Source organism: Gavia stellata, chromosome 27 (genome assembly GCF_030936135.1).
Source record: "Gavia stellata isolate bGavSte3 chromosome 27, bGavSte3.hap2, whole genome shotgun sequence".
NCBI classification, from domain to species: Eukaryota; Metazoa; Chordata; class Aves; order Gaviiformes; family Gaviidae; genus Gavia; species Gavia stellata.
This window is the reverse complement of record NC_082620.1, coordinates 1,600,538-1,623,948: the sequence shown is the minus strand read 5'-3', so window position 1 is coordinate 1,623,948 and position 23,411 is coordinate 1,600,538. Positions and strand designations below refer to the sequence as shown.

The 23,411-nt window shown below is 53.2% G+C and overlaps 3 protein-coding genes across 4 annotated transcripts in view; 1 reads left to right on the top strand and 2 right to left on the bottom strand.

The window, feature by feature from the left end:
* Nucleotides 1-655: 655 nt before the first annotated feature.
* On the bottom strand, nt 656-5,015 carry LOC132319352 (adaptin ear-binding coat-associated protein 2-like). Its single transcript, XM_059830128.1, has 8 exons — nt 4,909-5,015; nt 4,143-4,243; nt 3,934-4,038; nt 3,375-3,456; nt 2,691-2,799; nt 2,125-2,302; nt 1,888-1,972; nt 656-1,484 (listed from the first exon to the last, which is right to left on the bottom strand). Exons 1-8 carry the CDS (start codon nt 5,013-5,015, stop codon nt 1,436-1,438), a joined length of 816 nt encoding a protein of 271 aa, XP_059686111.1. The 3' UTR covers nt 656-1,435.
* Nucleotides 5,016-5,876: 861 nt separating this feature from the next.
* On the bottom strand, nt 5,877-20,094 carry LOC132319353 (SUZ domain-containing protein 1). Of its 2 annotated transcripts, XR_009484506.1 has the most exons (5): nt 20,040-20,094; nt 9,963-10,012; nt 8,727-8,981; nt 6,508-8,137; nt 5,877-5,891 (listed from the first exon to the last, which is right to left on the bottom strand). XR_009484506.1 is itself a non-coding variant. In XM_059830129.1 (4 exons), the coding sequence occupies exons 1-4, from the start codon at nt 20,088-20,090 to the stop codon at nt 8,035-8,037; spliced, it is 459 nt and encodes a 152-aa protein (XP_059686112.1). In that variant the 5' UTR covers nt 20,091-20,094; the 3' UTR covers nt 5,980-8,034. The 2 variants fall into 2 exon arrangements, 1 of the variants encoding a protein (XP_059686112.1); XM_059830129.1 differs by lacking the exon at nt 5,877-5,891 and having other exon boundaries at nt 5,980-8,137.
* Nucleotides 20,095-22,681: 2,587 nt separating this feature from the next.
* Nucleotides 22,682-23,411, top strand: part of LOC132319351 (F-box only protein 42) — a 49,022-nt gene continuing 48,292 nt past the window's right edge. The window contains exon 1 of the mRNA XM_059830127.1: nt 22,682-22,691. The gene's annotated coding sequence lies outside the window, so the exon portion shown is untranslated. The remainder of the gene's footprint in view (nt 22,692-23,411) is intronic.

Here is a 23,411-nt window from a genome sequence, read left to right as displayed (position 1 = left end):
GGGGCTGGAGGCATCCCCGCTCCCAAAATAAATCACGGATCTGACCCCAAGCCACCCCCCGGAGGGGGTGGGAGTCTCCCAGCCGCTCTCTTCCCAACCCCGCAGCCCGGGAAAGCGCCCTTTCTCCTCCCCAAGAGCCGCGGATTAACGGCGAGGGGGAGACGGCGCTGGTGCAAGTAGACAGGATTGAGGATTTCCGGCGTCTTGAGTCCCTCCGGCCAAGCGGAAGGTGCATCGAGGCTCCCCCCAGGGTGTTGGAGATGCAAGAAAACTCATTTTCCGCCCCCCGCACCATTTTTTTCCTTACCTTCCCCTCCCGGAGTCCTTCACAACCATAAAACCACTGCTAAGCAACAAGCGTCTGTTGTGCTTCGCCGTCCGACAGTCTCAACACCAGCAAGGAGGGGGAACCACAAAAACTCATCATAGCCCCTCCGAGCTCACACGGGGCGGGGGGTAAAATCTGTATTTGGCATCAAAACCATTTTATTATTCGCTTTGAAGTGTTACATCTCTCACCTGGGTTTGCACGCTCACTGCCAGGCACAGTTAAGCTCTGAAACCAAAATGCTCGTCATCCAGTTGGAAATGGAAATAATAAAAATCCGAGGCACTGAAAAAAATAAGCAGGACTTCGTACACTGAAAGGCCTTAATATAAATAGGTAAGAAAATATTTATTTGTTTAAAGAGGAATCTCAACCCCAGCTCTGTCAAAGAGACCGACTCCGTTCTGTCCTTCATTGCATATAAGGCTTAATAAAATGTCCGCAGAAAGAAGTAAAAATCCATCTTCAAAATAGAGGAGGGAGAAAAAAAAACATAAACCTTCCCAGAGCAAGAAATTCGGAATTTCAGCATGGAAACGCAGCAGTCTGGCTCCCCACCTCCCGCATCACCGAGTTAAGCACTTGGGGGGGGGGGAAATCGGGGTGACGCTCGGTGTCTCGACAGCGCGTTCATCTGGATTTTGCAGGTAAGACGTCTCCAGGAGGATGGTCCCCACCGAGGGAAGGATTTATCCAGCCCAAATATGTGAGGAGAAAGCGGAGAAGTCTCCAAGGAGGCTCTATCGCATAAACCTTTGGCGAAAATTACCTTAATTAGGGCAGCGCTACAAGCAAAAGTCCTCCGGCTGTGAGCACTTGCTCACCCTCTCGTTATTACGGAGAGGCCATGAAGCCGACGGCTTTTTTTTTGCAAAAGGAGAAGCCTCAGAGGTTTGCTGCAATCCAGGTAGAAAATAAAAGGCCCCCAATGCTGTGGAGTGTTTTAAGGCACGTGTTCATTTGCTCTCCGGCACTTATTTCAGCATTTTGATCCCGGGGGAGGGATTTAAGGGCAGGAGCGGGGTGTCCCGAAGCCCGAGCTTTGGTCCTGAAGGAATCGCGACGATCCCAGCACCCGAGCAGGGAAGAGCGTATGAGGGGCTGGGGTCAGAACTGAACCCAGCCTGCGTTTGCCTGAGTCTGGTTAGAAGCCGACCTGGAGAGAGAGAAAAAGAGGGGGGGAAAAAAAGAGGTTTTAGACGCTGAAAGGGATTGTGGCACACAGGGAGGGAGCTGGGCAGCAGCAAATGGGTCCTCCGAGGTTGCCCCAAAACTCTCCCCCCTTGCACAGAGCAGCCCAGAGCAGTGGAGGAAGACGGGGCATGCCTCTGGCGCTGGGAGGAAGAGGAAGGCAGCGCCCACAGACCTGCACTGAACTCGAGGAATTTGCGACACGCTCTTGTCAGAGCCGCTTTTAAATCCCCAACGGGTGTTTGGATGGAGCGGTGCCCCCACCCCAGCAGGGGTTTTCAGCAAAACCAGCGGGATTTGGTCCGGATGGGGGTTTTCTGACGCTGCGGGGATCACCCACGCCACGCACAAACCCCACATGGCCTCACCCCGAAGCTTTGGCGAAGTCTCCCCAGACATCGGCGGCGGCGGCAGAGGGAGCAGCAGCGGGCTGCGGCCAGGACAAGAGGGAGTCTGTCGGTGGCCAGGGAAGTCAGGAAGAGAGAAAACAAACATCAGGAGTTATTTCCCACTCTTATTCCCAGATTTCCCGCTCTGTTTTCCCATCTTTGATGGATAAAATGGAGTCTAAAGAGCTTTACAGTCGTTGCTGCATGACCACGGACCTGTGATGGGAGTGCCCGGGAGCTGGGTGGGAGCGGACAGCGAAGATGGCCGCTCTCCGGAAGGACAAAGCGGAGCAGAAGATTTTCCTCCGGGAGGCGGTGGGAGCAAGCTCAGGCCCCCAGGACCCGCTGGCCGCGGTCTGGTGTTCCCTGTTGCTCCTTCTTTTTTCTTCATGTTCTGAAAGAAGAGAGGGAAATTTGGGTGGTGTCATGTTTAAATCCAGAGCTGGAGCATGATTCCCCCCAGCCATGGCTCACAGGAAGCCAAATCGCTTTATTCTGGGGAAAAAAACCTGCTGTGCTGCGATGTCCCACTGCTGGAGGAGCAAAAGGGGTCAAACCAAAGATGTTTCTTACCTCCAAATCCCCACCAGAAACCCACAGACCCGGTTCTGTAACCGGGAACTACAACACAACCCCTCTGCAAATCACTGCACACAGTGTTACCACAAAGGGCTCTGCTCTGGGCTTCCTCCTGCACGGGGATTTCAGGGAGAAGCCACCACTTCCTCTTGTGCCACCCAAGGGAAACGTTGGGAGCGGATTTAGCCAGAAAAGCCCCTCACCGCAATGTTGAGTTTGATGGTTTGCCCCTCCTTGAAGCCCAGATCCAGTTTGGGTCCCTGATCGGGGTTCTCGGCCTGTCTGGCCAGCTCGCTCTGCTGCCTCACCCATCTGCAGGAATTAAATAAGCAGAGAAGGACACGTCAACCACCAGCCCGAGGCTCTCCCGGACAAATCCTGCCCAAGATCATCCCCTCTGTCGGGCAGCAGCTCTTTAAAGGCGCTGGATGTGATCCGAGATCTTGCCTGCCGGAGCGACGTGCTACAGGTAGCGCTGGGGGAATGATTCCTATCAGCGGCTGTGAGTGCTTGAGCCGCATGTATCCTCCAGCCAGCAGCGCATTCCATCCTGTCGCAAAGCCCCACTATATGCCAGGAGCTGGAGCAGCGTCCCAGCCCCTCAGGAGCAGCCCCTTACCCGTGGTACATGAAGAGAAGGAAAGGAATTAGGAAACCTGCCTAATTTTGGACTGGGAAGCCAAGTTTAGGAGCCTGCTAGGAAATGTTTGAGGGGGAGAGCTGCCTGCACAAAGGCTGCGCACACGAACAGGTGTTTCCACATCTTTACACCATGCTTGTCCGCTCAAGCGCGACAGGAGCTCACAGCTTCCTCTCCCCCACCGTTTCTGGCAGGCGTCCGCAAAAAAAGTCGAGCCGAAAGGACACAGGGAGAGGCATAAACTCACTTAAAATGGTCTTGGAGAGCCACGTTGAAGTCAAAAGCATCCCCACGGTCGACAAAGCCCACTCCGATGAAAGCTCGACGGCCTGCGGAAGGAGGAAGAGTAAGGGCTGGAATCGCAAAGCAGCGGAGAAAGAGGAAGGGAATAGCCTGTCCCGCACACCCCTGTGCCTGCCGCCTCCTCCAGCTGGAGCTGGGACTCTGGAGACTGAGATACAGGACTGGAGATATCTTCAGCGTGTTGGCTGCACGTACAGGCTTAGTAAAACCAGCTTTTAAATTAACATAAGCAAGTCAAAGCAGAGGTTGGCATCACGCTGATGATCCTGCATACGGAGGCGTCCTCACGCTAACGCCGAGCAGCAAAATTAAACTGTTTTTATTCAAGGTGAAGGACAGAGCGCAGCTGGCATGTGGGAGTGAGACAATTTGTCCCTTTATCACCGTATGCAGGGAATATTTAGCCCTTGAAAGCAGGAATCCTTCACAAATACGAGCAGCAAGGGCACTGAAGACTTTCTGAGGTGATTCCTCCAACCTGTCCCCTGTATATTGCAACATACCGTTCCCGTCTTCGATCCGGATGACAAAATATCTGCTGGAGTCCATCACGCTCTCCACAGCGATGCCAGGGAACTGCTCCACCGGTGCCTGGGCAAAAAGCTCTCCTGAAAAAAAGAAAGGAGAGCAGATTAACGCCAGGGCAGAGTGTCTCTGCGCCATCTTCCTCCCCATGAAGAGGCGCAGAGATGTTGCCTTCCCTCCTCCTTACCCGAGGTCTTGTCCTCCAGCTTAATGAAGGCGATCTTGCCCTTGGCTGTGATCCGCAGCCTGCCGCTCCACGCCGGCTGGTCCAGCTGCCACTCCGCAGCTCTGGAGAAAGAGGAAACGGCGACGGATGTCTAAGACACCTCTCACGTCCCAGACACCACCACCGACCTATTTTAACGCTCCCATAAGGTATCACGGAGTTCGTCTGCTCGACTCTCCTTGTTAACAGTACCAAAGCAGCGCAAGGAAGAACCCGCCTGCACCCGCACTCGCTGCAGGAGGAGGTAGATCCGTCACGTCACCTCTCGTTTCACCCCAAACCAGCTGCCCCCCCGGCAAAACCAGGCGTCGGGTCCCAGCGAGAATTGCAGAAGAGGTTTCGCTTCCCCTTCTGCAGGATCTCCAGCTCAAAAGCAGTTTCTTGGAGGTGCTGAGTCGCGTTAGCTACAGCCCGGCTCTGCCAGGCCAGCCTTTAGGCCGGGCTGAGGGGAGAGGAGCCCCAAAAGACATTGGGGGGATGGAGATGCCCCACTGGGGGTGTGGGGCCGGGGTGGAGGGGCAGAGAGACCTCACGAGGGGCAAGCCTTGCTGCCCCACAGCGAGGAGAGGCCCCACACGCCCCACGGGGAGGAGGCAAACCCCACACAGCCCCATGGCAGGAGGAGCAGACACCCTGAGGAGAGGGAGGCGACAGACGCCATGTAAGCCAAGGTGGGGCAGCCCACCCCACAGCAGGACAGGGGTCAGGGGAGAGGGGCAGGCCCCACCTGTAGCCGCGGTTGGAGGCCCGCGGCGGTACCCGGTAGACGTGCACCGCCGGTTTCACGCACAGCACCGCCTCGTACTCCTCCTCCTCCCCTGCCATGGCCGCCATCGCGGCGGAACTCCGCCCGCCGCCGCTCTGGCCCCCGCCTCGATGGTACGGCCCGCCTCCATGGTACCGCCCCCTTCCCCCGGGCGGCGCGGGGCGGAGGGAGGGAGGGGCGGGGCTTCCGCACCCGCCGCCGCAGCGCCCCCTGGCGAGGGGGAGGCTTCCCTGCAATGAAGTGTGTGGGAGGGCGGGGAACTGGTCCCAGGGGGCTGCTGGAACTGGGAACCAGTACGCGGTCGCGGGGAGCGGCTGCAGAGCGCCCGGCTGCCGGAGCTCCCAGCCCGGCCCCGTCTGGGGACACTGCTAGGCGGGCCTGCTCCTGTAGCACCTTTCCTCCCCGCTCAGCAACTCCAAGTCACTAAAAATCACATTTTTTCCCCGATTTCACCTTCATAAAAAAACCCAAAACACCTAAAAATAAGAATTAAAAGGGAGTCAGCGCCTGCGGGAGCTGCCAGTGCACCCTGACCCCTCTTCACCCTGGCCGGAGGCACCCTGACAGCCTTGGCTCATGTTCTCTGGCGGTTATCAAGCCCAACGCCCGAGGGGGGAGGTCAGCACATTGCAAAAACAAAATAAAAATATAATTAATAAAATTAAAATCGCTTCCTTGATCCTCCACGGTGAGAGGCAGCAAGGTCACAGCTCACACCCAGGTTTGGAAACCACATCCTCCCTCTGAGCACTGCCACTTCCCACCCTCCTTGGACCACATCTCCCCAGCGAGCCTAAAAATGGGGCAAAATTTCCCCTTTTTGGGTAAATACCGGCACAATTACTGCCGAACGCTCCCAGATTTTACCTTCCTGACGAATTTTTAAGGATCTACTCGCACTGGGAGCTTAAGCTGCCACTGAAACGACCCTCTTGCAGCAGCCCCTGCGAGAGACGGGGACAAAGGAGAAAAAAAAAAAGTCATTAAAAGTTTAAAGACATTTATTTAAAATACAATTTATAAAACGTTTTCTCTTCGGCGCACGTTTTGGGGTGAAAACACGCGGTACCGTGTTTATCCTCCACCTTCCCGGGATGAAGGGGCTTCCCGCAGGAACGCCGCCGAGCCCTGCCCGCGGGCGGGACGTATCCTGGTCGCTGGGATGGAGGAGCCGGGATATTTCGGTGCCAAAGACGGAGATTTCGGTGCCGAAGATGGTGGCAACTTTAACACTGGCCAGCTACACCAGGAACCGGGAGGATTTGGGGCTTTTTTGGCCATTAAAAGCTATTTTTAGTAATAATTAAGGAAAGGCGTGGTGACTACGGTTATTGCCAACGTCCTTCTTCCCTCCCGCTCCCCCCGGGGAACTCATCCTGACCACCAGCCCGGGGAGAATAAATAAGACCGTCCCCAAAAAAGCGCCGGCGGTTGGGGATGCCCGGGGGACGTCTGCCCGTCCGTCCCCACCTCGCCACCGTCCTCGGTGCTTTAATCAGCTTTAATCAGCTAATTAACGCTCTAGCAGATTCTTTTTATACACAGGTAGTTTTATTTTACCGGTATGTGGTTTTTTTAAGCCGTATTTCCATACACGTCTTTTTGTATGGCCGCTTCCCTTCACGTTGAAGATGTCAAGGTTTACTCGTTTACCCTTGAACCTACTGAGCACGAAGCAGCAGGGAAGGCTGCACCCGTACAGAATAATCCGCCGATAACCAGAAATGGTTTTCTAGGTACCGTCCCCTCCAAGAAGAGCATTTAGTGTTCATCTAATCCCTCGATATTAAGTGATATTAAGGTAGGTCAGCTTCATCCGGGGGCGGGGGGGAACATCCGTGTTCTTGCGGACCACCAGCCTCCCTGTCCTCTTCCCAGGAGCCGGAGGAGGAAAATCCCTTCCCTGAAGCCTCGCGGGGAGCCAGCTGCCGCCAGGAAGAGGGAGGTGGAATCATCCAGGCTTTATCCGAGGCGGTTTTTGTTCCCGACATCTGCGATTTCCAGAGGCGAAGGTGGCTTGTACCGTGACCGAGAGATGGAGCGGAGCCTTCGCTCTGTCGTTCAGCCACTCAGGTTCGGGCCCTCGGGACAGCCCGCTCCCCGTCGTTACGCCAGCCGCTTGCCGAGCACGGGCCGTGCGGAGCGGGCCTCCTCCCCACGTATTTATTTCACAGACCGGAACGGTGCCGGTCGTTCTCCTCCTCGCAACGGAGCCCTAATTCTCCGCCACCTGGCACTCTCTGCCGCACACAGCGGCCGGGCAGCAGGCATTTTCACGGGATCCGTCTACGTTCCCTTCTCCCCAAATACAAAAAGAAACAAAAAAAGATGTATTTTAAGCTTTTCCTCAAAGCCAGCAGAAAATACTAGCCAAGCTTTAACGGGTGCAAGATGTAAACTAGGTCGTCGGGCTCCGCCGGCTCCCAAGGCGATCGGAAAGGCCAGGTATCCGGGAGTCCACTTCCACGTGCTTGGCAGCAGGAGAAAGAGAGAAGGAGAAGCCAAACCCGAGCCATTAAAGTCGCAGAAATTCATCGAAACTCCTTTTCGAACACTTAACTACCTCTCTCAATTAAAACAAACAGTTAAAACCCTTCCCATGCACTCCGTTGATCTGATATACAGAAAACAAACAAGAAAAAAGAAAATTAAAAGAGATCCTTTGAAACAGAACTTGCTCCTAAAGTGATGAGGACACACGCGCGTCTGGGGAGGCTTCCCTTTTTTTTTTTTTTCCTTAAATCCCAGGTTATGAGTACAACAAACATTATTGCTGGCGCTAGCTTCAACCCAAGTGGCACCCACAAGACTCTCTGCACCCGTCCGAGTCCTTTATAACCCCCCTCCCCTCGTCCCCTTCCATTTTCCAGCGACTTGGGGACAGCCCTTCTCGGTTTGCCGGTCACAGTGGGTGGAGAGGGGAAGGTCACAGTGCGTGGGGTTGAAGGTCACAGTGGGCAGAGCAAAGGGGAAATCACAGTGCAAATAAACCAGGTAGTTCCCTTTGCTCAAGTCCGTTTGTCCGCCACGGCAGTGCGACCCGTGGCGGCGGACCCTGCCTTCCGCAGCAGCGTCTCTCGCCCGCGTTTATCTGCGTTGTTTGAAGCCTTGCGAGCCATCGGGACCCAGGGGTTGCCTGATCACATTGTTGGGCTGTCTGGTGTCCTCCGGCTGGGAGATCCTCGGCGGCCTGCAAGGAGAAAGGAGATCAGAGGCGGAGGCAAGACGGCTGCGTCACGCCGTATGCCTTCAGCAAACACTCCCCCACCCGCCTCGGTGGGAAGCCACGGCCACAGGACACGCGTTGCTCCCTGGGATGGGGAATGCCACCAAAAATGGAACTTTCTCTCCAAAGATTTGGGAGTCTTGTTCTCAACTGCAACTACAGAGAGAGCACGGTGCCTTCAAATAACCTGCATTCATTTAAGAGTGCAGAAGCTCAACTCTCCCGTCTGCACACGGCAGCTCCCCTAAGTCAAAAACTTCAGCAAAGACGAGGATACGCCCTGCCAGCGTAACTCTGGTTGCCCGTGCTCCTCCCTATACCCCCAGCATGCTCTTCGAGGGTCTAAGATAACCTTTTTGGCTTTATCAGGCACTTGCACTTCCTTTAACTCCTGTATATTTGAGATTTATGATGCCCTACTTGCTAACAGAGCACGCCTTTCTCCTTGCTGGCCTCACTTTACTCTTCAAGGAGCTCGTCCCCATCCTTCTGATAGGAAGGTGTTTGCCAGGAGCGCAGGCAAAGCTGCCGCAGCACGGAAGGCGGCTCTCACCTATCCAAAATGGGTTTCTCCTGCTCTTCTTCGGGGCTGGCGCTGCCCAATATTCGTTTCCTGGCTTCTGCGTACTCCGCTTCCCTCTGCGCCAAGGATTTCACGGGGAAGGCCGGTCTGCTGGCGGAGTTGGGATTGCTAAGCACGCCGTTGGTCGTCGGCCTCTTCAAGATGCGGATCTGCGGGGGAGGACCTGAAGGAAGGCTGTCGTCCTGAATCACGATCGGCACTTTAGGAGGAGATTTTGACTTTCTACTGTTTAAAAGAAAAACATTTGGTTGGTACTTGTTTTCTCCAGCAAGCATGTTTTTCGCTCTGCGTGCGAATTCCTCCCTGGCAGATGTCATTCCCATGATTAAGAAGGCAGCCTGTAATAATTAAAGACCTCGTTACATTTGAAACCCTAAACTAGAGCAGCAGGAGGGTTTGCACAAGGTTAGCTCAGGAAGGGAGAGAAAACCAGTCCCTGGTGCGCTCAACATCTTTAAACTGGACCGAAGGAAAGGGAAGCAGATGCTGGGCAAAAGTTTTAGCACTTCTATCTGGAGATAGAGGCATAAGCACCTTGATTCCATTCCCTGCAAGGACTTTTAGGGCTCCTCTCACCAGGATACCCGGCCTTCCGCTCCAACCCTGCCATTTCACTTCTCAGAGCCAGCCTCGGCCCCCGTCTCACCATATGAATTTTTTTATGGTCCCTTCTCTGGGCAGAAGTCCCAGAGAAGTAATACCATGACTCCAAGCAGCCGACTAAGTATCAAAGGGGGGGGAAACAACAACAAAAGCCTTGTCAGAAGTGATTAGAAATATTTCTGCTAGAAAACAGTAACACACACTCCCCCGCCCCAACCCGAAGTAAGCAGGAAAAGAAAGTCCTACTGACGCAAGACATGGCAAGCCAATTTAAGGCCATGAGTTGGGATTACCTGACTCACCCATTTCTTCCTTTGAGTGTCTTTTTCTTAAATGGCTTCCCCATAGCTGTAGCTACATCCCGTCTGGAAGACCCGGCTCTGAAATAAAATCACTCTCAAGAAGCTTTCCGCTACCCTGCTATGGATCGAAAGGGCCATCTAGTGGCATGATTACAGAGATTCCCTATTTCTGAACTCAAACCCGGTGCGCTCTGCTCAGTTTGAAGCCGTTGCCCCACTCTTCCCGCTCCCCGGGCCTTCGGATGTCCAACGGCACCTCAGGAAAATAAGGTTTTTTTACCGAACCACGCAGCATCATTACCTTTCCTTCTGCGTGATCTTCAGCTTCTTTTCCAACCGTCTGTCTATTTCCTAGAAAGGAAGGAGATAAAAATAAAATCCTGAAGGCTCGTCTTGGAGATAGGAGTTTGAGCCTGGCTGCGCACACATTTAATTTCACCCTTCCGTACAGCGATACTAAAAAGGGGACAGAGAGAGCGTGCGCCTCCGTCTGAGGATGACTTGCAAATCCAGAAGCAGAGAAAAGCAAAGCCACCACCTATATTCTAGCGTAGCCATTAATACACCTACAGCAGGCTGTGGATTTTGCCTGTAGCGGTGAGAGGGCAACTGCGAGGCGTTCATCTTTCATTTTAAGGACTTCAGCTGGCAAGAAAGCTCTGTTAAGGGTAAAGAGCCACAGGAATACGCAGCAAGGTATTCCCAGATCCAAGCAGGAACCAGCGCCAAACCTCTTGGGCAGAGAAGCAGCAGCAGCAACCGTCCGGGGTGATCTACATCAGTCCATGCGCTTGATTTCAGTGGGGCAGCTCAGCCCCGGAGCCAGCAGCCATTCGGAGGACTAGCTGGCAGGTCCGCATTCCTGCTGCTTGCTGCAATAACCCTCCTTCACAAAAAAGTCCCTGCCCTGCCTGACATGCACCCAAGAACTCGCCGGAGCACAGCCTTATTGCGCTTCTCCTTCCCTTTGCAACACAGCTGCCGAGTCATCAATCGGCGGAAAGACTTATTAATCACCCCTGAATGCCAACAGAGCATGGCTTTAAGCATGTCAACTTCTGTCCAAGGCTTGCATCTGCCTTAGCAAAGGTGTTTACGTTTTGCAATCGGAGCAATTATGCAGAGACACTTTACTAAATAGAAAAATAAAGCCAGCTTTCAGCCCCAGTCTCTCTTTAGGCAACCTTCCCCAACCTCGCTGATACTCTTTAGATTCTCGTGACTGCTGATGCTATTATAAAAGAGCCTCCGAAACAGCTACGTGTTTTATTTCATCATCAATGAAGAGGAGAAAAAGAAAACTACCTGAGACTGTCCTAGTTTCGCCAGCTGATAACTGGCAATACTGAAGGAAATTCCAAGCTTCTGGCAGGACACAGCTGCTCTACTTTTCAGGCCGGTTTGCTTAACTACACTGAAAGCTTGCTGCCAGCGGAGCCTACCCTGCTGTCAAAAACCACAGCAGGCGCAACCCAGTGAAGAAACTGGTTCGCACGGCAATTCCCCGATGCCCCAGTAAGCAGGGAATGAACGCGAGTTGCTACAAGATGCCAAACCACAGTGTTTGCTCTTGGTCACACAGCTACACGGGCCAACAGCCCACAGTAGCTTCCACCTAGAAGGGAATAGTTACAAACCATTTTGGGAAGACAAACGGCGGGTGGGAGGTTGAATTTTCTACCAAACTCTGTACTGGGAAGTGACAGGTGATTTGTAAGGACAAAACCAGCCAGGGGCTTGATGTGACATTGAGCTGAAGGCCAGGTCACAGCTACAGCCTCCCATCGAGGGCAAACACACCTGCAGTTTCCTTCAAGAGGACTGGGAAGAAAATCCCATCGCAATGCTGCTCAGGAGGACGGAGAAAATGCGCATCAGCTGCCTGCAAAGACAGAATAATGGCTGTCCAGGAACAGGCTGCAGGGAAACGGATATCCCAGCAAGGATGGAGACATTGTAGAGCGGCTGGCGGCAAACAATGAAAGTCCAATTAAGGGGAAGGGGTTAGCTCATCTGCCCGCGCCACGCCAGAAGAGGTTATATCCGGCTATAGAATAGTCTTTAAAACACTTTTTCAAACTCAAATAGTTAACCCCGCCTCCCCAGGGCCTCCTGGAAGTGGTGGACTGGAAGGAAGCTTCCTTAAATATCCCTTATTAAACACTTCAGCGCGTGGGGGAGAGGAACGACAGGAAGACAGGGTGGAGAGGGGGAGAAAGCATGCTCAAGAGCATCTCAACTCATTTCACTTAGAGTTCAGCACCGCACAGCGACTACGAAGCCAGCTGCGACTCAGAACCACAGTGCTGAACCACTCGACTAGGGCAGACAAGCTCTACAGCCCGCAGCAAGGACCATGGGGAAATAAAGTATGACGAGCCACATGGTAGCCGCGAGGAAGGCCCCATCCTGCTCTCCCCTCTCTTTCCTGGCAGAGGAGAGATGGCTTTGACAAAAGCCACATTTCTACATTCCTGGTGGCTTTGCAGGTCAGTCCTGGGGCTAAAGTCACAGTCCATACATCGGACTACGAGATCCTGTAATTGCAAAGCGTCAGCTCGACCTCAGCATCTGAAAAACACTCTGATTAACATGACTGTCACACTGACTCTGAGAGCTGCTGGACAGCTCTTCACACCCTCACACTTCCTCCGACTGCATCCTCTGACGCCAGAACCTGCAGCTTCCCCTACCAGAAAAAAAAAAAAAAACAAAAAACCACCAGCTTTTTAATTTGTTCAACACATGCAAACTTACTCGAAGGAATCCTTCAAACTCTGCCATCTTGACACCCCTCCCCAAATGAGCCCTTTAGAGTCTCAGTTTCACTCCTTCCTATTCCTTTGCAGACCACTTCTTGCAAAATACTCTGTATTTTCGCCTCTCATCCCTCCGCAATTGCCAGCAGCCGCTAAGCAAATGGGCACAGTCCTGGTTCATAAGCCACTGCATGCAGGCTCGACAGTCGCTCCACACCTGGGGAGCTCCTCACCAAGGAGCAAAGTAACAGGCAGCTAAAATATTCTCCAAGTTATAACATCAACGGCTGTTCGAACCACTATGTACTCTCCAAAACAACAGGCTTCCTCCACACGTAGAAATCCTGGCAGAATAATATAAAACAATCATCCCCACCAAATATACATGTATCACACTCACTCCTTCCAAACAACCATTAGTCTTACACGATCCTCCCAGTGCTGCTGAGGGGATTCCAGCTGCCTCCAGATATCCACTGAACTCTTGGGTAGAAAAAGTCTTCCTTTGTATTCAAAGTGGATGGCTAACGTAAAAAAGCAGCTCCCCACCTCACACGCATCTCTTGATGTGTTAGAAGTCGTGTTTTCTTTTTAAACGCAGGGATTGACCCAGCCTTTTCTCAGCAAAAGCCACTGCACTGCAAACTCTCGGTGTTTAATACTACTATGTTTGGAATTGTAGGTATGGAGGCATTTGAACATGAAGAGCACTGCCAATTCAAATGGGCAGCCTTTAATCACCCTGCGAAAACAACCCAAGACATGAGCAGCCTCACACAGCTAGCAGTTCATGACGGGGATCATGCTGCACAAATCTACAAGCTCAAGAAGCAGAAACACTTTGGCATGGCTTATTCTTAATTAAAAAAAAAGAAAATCCCTGCCGCTGCTCTGCACAGATCTGTTCGTCTGCTGATGTCATTCCCTTTCCACTGCTATGTCACATTGTCACCAAGCAGTGTGGGTGACGAGATCAAATTAGGAGCTGACTTACAGGGCAAGTGCCAGAAGCACTACAACAACCCAAAGGCACGAGCTCACAGGAGAGGCAATTAGACTTGGCCTTTGAGGACATCACGCTGCACGTACCCAGTAGCCAGGCAGGTCACACTGTACAAAAAACAGTTATTAATCTTCCTAGGAGGCTCTCCTAGCTTTCATCTCCCAAACAAACTTATTTATATAACTAAAAACTAAGCCTCATTTACACCCCCATTCAAAACACCCTCCCCAAAGATTAGTAAAGAATCTCAACAAACTATTTTTAGGGCTATTATGTCTAGATACTAAAAAGGACCCAAACAAACAGCATGAAGAAGACACTGTTCTTTGACATTTAAGCCGCATTTGTAGATGAGGACGTAATGGAAACTGAACTCCAGCCCCATCACAGGCATCCTTCCTACCCTTTAACCCTGAGAAAAATAGCAACGCATAAAAGGATCAATAAAATACCTCTTGGAAAGCAGTTAGATACAGACACTAAGACACAAACCTGCTGCTTAGATCCGACACTCCTATGGTCTGTCATCCTAAATAACCAATATAGCTGATAATTTTGGCAAGTTGGAGATGGATGCGCCCCTCGACACCCCAGATACATGCCCTTCAGGAAGGGATGCCCCTACGGATCACGGTTTCACACGGGGTCTAGGCACGTTCCCAAGCAAACCCAGTTCACGAGCGTATTGCAAAGCAGAGTGAGAGGCCCGAGTCAGCCCGAGCTGTTGTCTAAAGAACTTTGTTGGAATAACTGTAATGCGTCGGACACGTATAAAGAATTATCCTTCCCACGTATAAAGAATTATCCTTCCATCGTTGCCAGCAAAGACTCTCTAAATAGACTAAATAACAGCAGCTCCAAGCTCTACTGATACGGGAGAAAGGAATAACAAGATAACTGCTGGCTATTTTTTATTTCAAGTTCAGTGAGTAACCATGACTGAATGATCAAAGCAAGGCAGAGACTTGGGCTTCCTATAAATCCCTTACACTAGGATTTTTTCCCCCCTCTACCTCCAAAATTAGGTTACTTTGCAGAAATCGAGAGAAGATACCTACCAGCCCTCCTGACAGAGCACAGGATGGTCACCCATAAAGGAAGCTGTGCTCTCCTAGACACTTGATAACATTTCAAATATGCAGCTCTAGAAAACCATTAACCACGTTCTTTGATGTATTTACTGGAGATTATTCCCAAACACAACCTTCTATCCTTGCTCACTCAAATAATGTGTAAGATCAAACCCAGAAAGAGGGAATTTAGCTTAGAGTTGCATCCTCCCACACCAACACTAAAAACAAAGCCTCGGCTGCTTAGTAAAAGCACCATCAGATACTCTGACATCTTCTAAAGGACAGGAGATAAACTTCAAGGCCTGGTTAATGTTCTCTTCTTTAGGAAAAAAAAAATAGGTTTTAACATCTGAGGTTACCAAAGCTGTTCATGGGTACCCAACAACTTACAGCTGCAAGTATCTAACTCACTGCTTCACCAAAACCACCATCAAGTAAAAGCAGAAGCAGATAATCCTAAGATATCTCCGAGGTGACTCCTCGTTAGCTACCTATTTCTTTCCTCTGAAGATAAGTTAATCTTCTATTAATTACTGGAACATTCCAATTCCTGAGGCTATTGGGAATCAGACTGCTCCATTAATTAATTCTCCAAGTTACTCTGCTTACGTTAAATCCTGGCAGTGGACCGTACCCAAGAAAGCCACAGATGCTTTTAAACTGCACTGGCGTTTACATCTTCCATAGGTAGATAACGCTTCTCGGCAGCTAGGATATTGAGAAACAAGACACGAGAGTATTTTTGGGAACAAGCCTGCAGGCGCCACACGGTATTCCCAGCATGTTATGGAGGGGGGAAAAGCATTTGGGAGCGCTGCAGCTCCTTCTCCCTCCTCACCCTTTGCACCTCCTGCGGCAGGCAGGTCGCACAGACACTCCTCGGAGATCCAGATCGGGAATATATTTACACCCTTATCAATCTAGGAAAAAAAAAAACAGAGGCTAAAACCTAGCAAAAGCCCTCTAATTTCCACGTTATTTCACAAAGGCATCAGTACATCCCTTAATCCAGAGGATCACCCTTGTCTCCTGCACCCACAGCCCCGCGCAGGGTCAGTCAGCACATCCAGATGCTCATCAAGGTCGGCGAGAGCAGGTACGAAACAGAGACTGCTCCTGAGTGACCCGGGCAGGCCCACGCAGGACTTGCTGCAATATCCCAAACCCGGTATTCGCTTCATGGTATTAAGGTGCCTGTTCATTCCCAACCTACAAGCATCGCTTTCTCATCAAATAAACTACCTCTGCCTAAGCAATGCTGAGCAGCAGGAACAGAAACTTCCGTTTCCCAGTTTCAAGATTTTTTTTTGACCAATTACAAACACCTAAAGCAAATATTCAGTACAAGTTTTACAAAAATCATTTTGGTCCGTGAAATCAAAACCCATCCTCACAGCCCTGACATCAAAAATCAGCAGTTATCCTCACAGGTTCCCTCCAGTGTACAGTTCCTTCATGCCAAAACCCTGCTAACTCATCCTCTGATCACACAAGTAGTTAGCAGACCAGAGGTCACAGCGTTACACTCTGAAATATTTTCCTTTTGACTTCTCTGTACTTTGATCATATTTAGCAACTCAAAGCAATCCTAGCCAAAAAACCTCGATTCAGCCCTTTGTAACCAGTGAATGCACTGTCTTTGCTGGAGGGTGAAATCCAAGGCGGGCAGTCCTCTCTGCCACTTGCACGTCGACCAATTTAGAGACGATAGAAACAAGGGGGTTTTTTTGCAAACCTCAGGTGAACGGTCCTCACAAAGTGCCGTGACACCAGCAGGTGACAATCACCATCCCCACACACGAGGGACAAAGCTCAGCCACCCATGTTCGGCTGCTCACATCCTCCCCAAGCGGTTGGTTATCAGATGATCGGGTGGTTTTCTCTTTCTGGTGGCAATCGGTGAAGCAAGACGCAGTCTAACCAAGGGACCGAGACTCTGGACTATGGTAGGATAAGTTTTAAGCGCCAGCAGAGAGGTTGTGTGCAGCAGCTGGGAGCTAACTGCCCTGCAAACTGTCCATCAGCAAACTGGAGTGGAAAAAAAAAGATACACAAGGGGATCGCTTTTTTTAAACTGTTGTGGGTTGCCAGACTAATATTTTTATCTGCATGGATTCTGACTTGAAATAAGTTTACTAATTAAGACGATGCTCAAATTCTAGTTCACAAAGGAATAAGCAATCAATCCAGCTGAAGAGTGCCAGCTCAGGGCTGAGCATTACCTGTGACCCTGGACACAGGGCTTCCACTCCAGTTTCGGAGCCCAGCTTCCCACCTGACATTTAATTATTAGTTTAACCAGTTAAATAGACTCCCGTGTCACAAATAGACCTCTCATTTGTGATTTCCCTCTTCCCTAAAGCCAGCTAGGCCACATAAAAGAAAAACAAGCCAGGCATTAAGTCATATTAGTGTTTATTAACCCAGACTGGGTCTTTGAAGCCTGGCACTTCGATCCTTACTCGTAACTTAGACAACTCATTCGTTCTTCACGCACTGATTTTCCATCTGTAACTGACAGACAAGCAAACCCCTCCCCATTTCACAGTGATTTCGAAGATTTAATTAGATACCAATTAGATAACACAGGTCTAGAGGCCCCACGGAGTTCTGCTGCACCAGCATTAACACCGCTGTGCCTGCAGGACTCCTGGGGTAGGCAAAGCTGCAGGAGCAGAGGGATCTGCTTGGCATATGGTCACTCGAGGGATGGCACATACCCAAGGAGCTGCTCCTTTTTCTGGCAAGCACTGGGTAATACTGATGACACAGAAGACTAAAAGACAAACAGAAGCCACGTTAAAGACCAAAAAAAAAAAACCACCCAAAAAACCTTGAGGATCTGTTCTACAGCTACTGACTGACCAAACCAAAGCAGAAAGTCTGTGTCAGGTTTTTTGGGGTTTTCCCTCACCCTATTCAGATTTTAGTGCTGCCTGTTTTGGACGTCAGCTCTGCAAAAGCTAAACGAGGTGACATTATAACTTGGAGGCCACAGCATCTCTGGTCAGCCCAAAACTGCCTCTTGCTGAGAACTGCCTTCTTTAAGATCTAGAGTAGAAGTTCGCAGCCTAACACCAAAAACTACACACACAAAAAAGGACCAGCGCTGAAACTTTGATGTCCTTCCTGTCCTAAGGAACATCCTCTGGGTGGAATATTAAAAAATTACATGCCAAGAAGCAGGCAACGAATCTCAGAAGCCCACAATGGATCTCCTGCTACATCTCTAGTGTTTCCTCAGAGATGTGCCGAAGGGGCTAAAAAAATAACAACTCGGGTTCTCAACTGTGAAAGGTATTAGGAGAAGAGTACATGTTTAAAGCTGCTCCTTGGCGTCTTTTACGTTTTATGTTTAATGCTTTATTGCGTATTCCTCTGGAGTACCGACCAGGGAGATCACATCTCACACCTTTACATCGGGATCTGTCTCATGCTGCCTCAGACTCACACCAAATAAGATAAAGGTGGAAGAAGAAAATACAGGAAATTCCTTAAGACAAAAAAAACCCCCTCTGCGATGACAGGACCAGGCCAGCTCATGCATTCTTCCCACGCATGACTTCTCCCCTCACACCTTCAACAGAAGGCCCATCTCGTCAGGGCAGCTCCCCAGCTCTCCCACCCGACAACTGCAGCAGGGTTTGAGGCACAGAGAACAGCAGGTGTGCCCAAAATCTCTTTCAACTGCTAACAAGCAAGTCAGTCACGCTGTCTGCTCTACAGTGGAGCCTCTTCCTGCCCTCTCTTCCTCTTTTCTCAACCTGCCTACCTCCGGTAGCTTTGATTTCTGTGGCAGCACAGAGAGCCTGCAGTCCCCGACTGCACTGGCATCCACTCAGACCACGAAAAATGCCAGACAAGACGAGGTTAGGCTCTCCTCTGCTCCATCCAGCTTAGCTTTTTGCTTCCTGCAGCCATCATCAGCAGCAGAGGGTCTCCTTCCTGCCAGGCAGGGTTTGAAAATGACCTTTCTAAACCATGATGGATGCCAGAAGGCAGCTCCCATCTCTTCTCTTACGTAAGAAGAACTCATGCTGCAGACAGCTCACTTTTCTCGTTGCTCCAACTGCTTTTGCAGACATCCAAAGCCCCGACAACTGCAAAAGCAGCTGCAAGCGTGGCAGCAGCTCCTCAAGAAATCTCTCTGCTCAGCAGCACAAGCACCGCCAAGTTTATGAACACGAATTCTGAGCAGTTTGGACTGGAAAAGGATGTGAGAAAGGACAAGTGACAGAGATTTTTCCTTCTAAGGGCTTTAAAAGAACGCCTAAATGGTACAAGCTGAAAGGACAAAGAGGAAAGACAACTGATGGCTGGGATTTGAGCAGCCCTACAATTTTAAACCATTACTCAAGGCCACAGGTATCATCGGCTCCCGAGACACAAGCTATGTCCCTTCATGGAACGATTTAACAAGCGCCGGAATTAACTCTGCCACCCGCCGCGAGGCTTCCTATGATTGCAGTCTCACGGCATTGGCAAGACGGGAGGGCGAGCGCTTTGCTTACGCTGCCAGCCTGCTGCTGGCATCTCTCACGCTGCTTGGCGAGGGCATTGAGTTACAGGCTCTATTTTGCTACACTCTTTCTGGCCAGCGGTAATCCAACCTCCTGACCAGAATCAAATTCGGTCTTCTCACCAAGTCATTGTTACAAAGCCCTCCTGCCCTCTGATCTTATTAAAACAGAAGTTCGCCTGGCAGAGACGGTTTCCTTTCTCTCGTCATGCTGTTGTGAATACCCCGCAGATCACTCGCCCACACTCCTGCTAAAATAATGATTTTATTTTGCAAGCGCAACACACAGAAGTGCTTCAGAGTCTCTCAGCATGAGAGACGTGATGAAAACTTCAGCTATTGAGCCGGTTATTAAAAGCAGGCGAGAACTTCAGCTACAACACTGGAAGCTGCACTAGGCCGTACTCAGACTCCCCACAATTTGTCGTAATGAAGAAACACGTTCGTCTCGAGCAAAGGGGAGAAAGGGCTTTTGATGGGAACCCCCAGCTCCCCTGCTACACCCCGCGAGATGCAGCCCACCCGCCTCTCCCCAGAGGCCCTGCGAGGGCTAACGTGACGCCGGGGAGGCACGTTTTCTCGGAGCCCCTCGGCAGAGGGAGCAGGCTGCACGCCATCCCCCCAGCACCTACCGCATGCTCCCCGGCAGCAGGAGCTTTGTTCCGGGCTCGGCTACAACCCACACTGACCAGCCACTACCGCCCTGTCCGCAGCCCCACAAGGCCGGGGGGTGGGGGGGCGTTGGGAGAGCGAGTGAAAACGGGGGCGGAAGGACGGGCAGGGAGCGGCTCCCTGCGGCAGCCCCGGCACCGGGGGATGAAGAAGAGGGGAGCGGTTAGGGCCGGGCTGCAGCCCCCCCCCACGCCGAGCGAGGCCACAGTCCCTTTAAGAGGCCTAGCAGGCGCTCCGGGCCCGCCGCCCCGCCGGCCGCGCCCCACCGCCTCCTCAAGCGCCGCCGCGCCGCCTCCCCCTCTCCCCCCGCCGCCCCGAGCCCGCCCGCGCCGCCCCAAGCAGCCGCCCTCACCCCACTGTCGGCCGCCTCCTCCCAGCTCTCGGCGACCTCCTCATCTTCCATTTTAATTCCCCTCCGCCGCCGCCGCCGCCAGCCCGCGCCCCGCGCATGCGCGCACCGCCCGCTGCCCCTCGCGCGCCTGCGCCGCCACCGCCTACCGGCGTGCGGCCGGTGCGCCTGCGCACCGCAGGGACAAGTCGGGAAGCGGGAGGGAGCGCATGCGCGGTGGGGGCGCTGCAGGCGGCCACGTGCGGCGGGGCGGGCACGCGGCGGGGTGGTGTGGGGGCGCCGCACGCCCGCACCCCCTGGCGGGCGGGAGGACCGGCTGCAGGCACGGGGCGGGGGGCACACGCGTGTGTGTGACATTTGCACACTCACAGCCCCCCACGGAGCCAGAGCATTTCTCAACAGCACACGCCAAGCCACAGCAGCGCAGGAAAGGCGTCAGCAGCACGTACGGTTCCACGCTGAAACAGCTTGGTGGTTTTGGGGTGTTTTCCCCCTTAATTTAGGGGTTATTGACGAAAGCAACCACCCTATTTTCAGCAAATCTTGTCCATTAACCCGGCCGTTCACCGCAGCGTCCCCGCTGCAGGCATCGAGGTGGCCGTGTGTCCTTCCATCACCCCAATTTGCCAATTTGTACCTCTCCATCTAAGCCCTCAGCTACTCTTAAATCTCCTGAGCGGCTGGCGGGACCACTTCAGCTCCAACCCTTAAAACCAGCTAGATTTCCCCAAAATAAAACTAATTCATTAGCTTTATCTCATTCGTAGCCAGGATATGCACCACACTAATGTATTACTTTGAGCTTTGAGCGATACAAAGGTATCTGGGGTGAGGGTTGCATTTAATTTTGCTCGCTGCAAAATTAAAATGCCCCTTCCAGCATCCTAAAAAAATCCTAAAAAAATCCAACATTTAGACAGCAGAAACTGCCCTTAAATCCTTAAACTTTCCCCCAAACACGTTGCCCGACCGCTGCAGCTTGCCAGCAGATGGCGACCGGCTTCTTAAAAAAAACTAATAAATACTCCAGCTAAAAAAAATCCCGACATAAACACTGGGGTTTGCCCCGGCCCCCTCTGCACCCCCCCCCCCCCCGGTCTCCCCCCCTTCTGCCAAGCCCGAAATCTGGGCAGGGAACCGCCGGGCACCCTCGCAGCTGAGTTTCGGGGGGCTGTCTGTCGAATGTGGAGCTGCTAGAGGGGTTTTGTGGTGCTCAGGGAGGGATTTATATCCCGTTTTGGCTCCCCAGAGGGGTGGGAGATGGCGTCTCCCCTCCCTGGGAGAGGTGCAGGGCTCACAGGAGTGGGAGGAAAAGGTGCAGCAGCCTCGGGCTGTTCCTACCCATCCTCTGGGATTTTTCCAGAAGGAAACAGGAACCATGTTTTCAAGCAGGCAGTGCCCAGCATTGTTGGCTCGATCCGTAGCCTATTCAGCATCCCAGTGGCGTTATTCTCGGACGTTTCCCTGCATCCTGCCAGTCTTGCCCATGCCATAAGAAATCCCATTCCCGGCCATGGCACCCCTGTTCAAGACTGAGCGTCCCACAAAACCGTGCGGGAGCATCACGGATCTTTCAGGAATATGATCTTAATGGTCATACACGCACACTTGGGAGAATGCTGCATTACTTACACGCTTACGGACGAATTCCACGTCTCTTTTCAGGTAATGCCAGCCCTCCGCAAGGCACCTGGGGCATCTGATTCGGCAGGGCACGTGCCCGGGATGCTGAGCAGCAACCACTGTGGTAGATGCAGATCTGCGGAAGACAGAGAGGATGGCGGTGTCTTCCTCTGCCTGTTCCCCAGAGGAATAATATCACCCCGCAATTCGGCAGCACGACCGCACGTCAAAATGCAGACCTAGTGAGCCCAGACGTACGTACCCCCACGGGGAAGGGCTCCAGCAGCACCGAGGGCTCCCTCCCGTCCTCATCGCTGTGGCGAAACGGGCACCCGCTGTCCTTTGGGGATGGGTCCCCTCTCCTCTCCCTGCCGGGCCATCCCCACCTCACCCCCGGCCTCAGGAGGCGGCCAGGCCTCGGGGGAGAGGCAGGGACATGGCGAGTCTGTGGCGGGCAGCGAAGGGGGCCCTGGCCCTTTGGACAGGGAGGGTCCTTGGGCCCCAGCTGTGCCTCCCCGGGGGACGGCTGAGGAGGGGAGCCCGGGAACGGGTGAGGCGTGAGGAGACGGGCGGCGGCCGAGGCCTGCGAGGTGTCCGGGAAAGAGAGGGAGCCGCCCTGCCACCTTCTCTTCAGAGCCGACCTCCCCAACATGGCGGCCTCGCCCTCCCGCCTCTTCCAACATGGCGGCGGGGCGGTGCGCGTGCCCCTGGCGAGACCCTCCAAACATGGCGGCCTCCCCCGGCCAGAAAAAGGTATCTGTGCTTAGGGAAGGAGGGAAGACTTGACCTTCCCATCATGGCGCGCGTCGCCACGTGATCATCATCGCCTCGCCCCCTCCGCGGTCATGTGACGCAGGGCCAGCCGGCGCCTGCGCAGTGCGCTCTCCGCCGCGGCCGGAGCGGCGGCGGCGGCGGAGGGGAGGGAAGAAGGTGGCGGCGCCGGTGCGAGCCGTCACCCGGGCGACGCGGCGGCCCCGGTGTCTGCAGCCCTGAGGGCCCGGCCCAGCCGCGGCGGGCGCTGGCCGGCGGCAGGTGAGCGGCCCCGCGGTGCGGCTTCCCGGGGTGGGGAGGGACGGGAGCGGCGGCGGGCAGCGCCCCTTCCCCGGGGAGGGGGGCGGCGGCGGCGGGCCCGGCCCGCCAGGCCCCTTAGGGCGGGACAGGCCTGGAGGGGACCACCCATTTGGGGGCTTGAGGGTGGGGTTGAGCCCCTCTTTTCCTCCCCTTACTTCATTTTGCGGGTTCCCCTTTGAGGGTAGAGCCCCCCGGGGTGTTGTAGGCCCCCCCTGAGGGCTGTTCGTCCCCGGTGGGGGGAGGCCGCTTCCCTGCCCGCCCAGGGCAGCAGTAGCCCCGGGGGGGGGCAAGGTGAAGGCAGCCCCGGCGTCTTCCTCAGCGCCAGGGGTGGGTTAAACCTGCCCCCCCCCAAAAAAACGGGGTTTCCCCCCAAAAATCAGTGTTGGCGTTGGGCAGCACCAAGGCGCAGGCTGGCAGCGCAGGGGGGACGGGTGCTGAGGCTGTGGGGTGCTATGGCTACCCCGAAAGCTCGCGTCTCGTGCGTGTAAAAACAAAGGTGAGGCTCAGTCTCTAGTTATTCTCCAAAGAACTCAGTGCAAATCCACATCCCAACTCGCATCTGCGTTTGTGCCTCGTGTTCTGCTCGCCGTGTGTGTATATATATTTGGTTTGGTCCTGAAAGCGTTGTATTAAATCAGTAGTGGTGGCAAGCTTGGTATTTGTTAGCCCAACAGGGTTTGG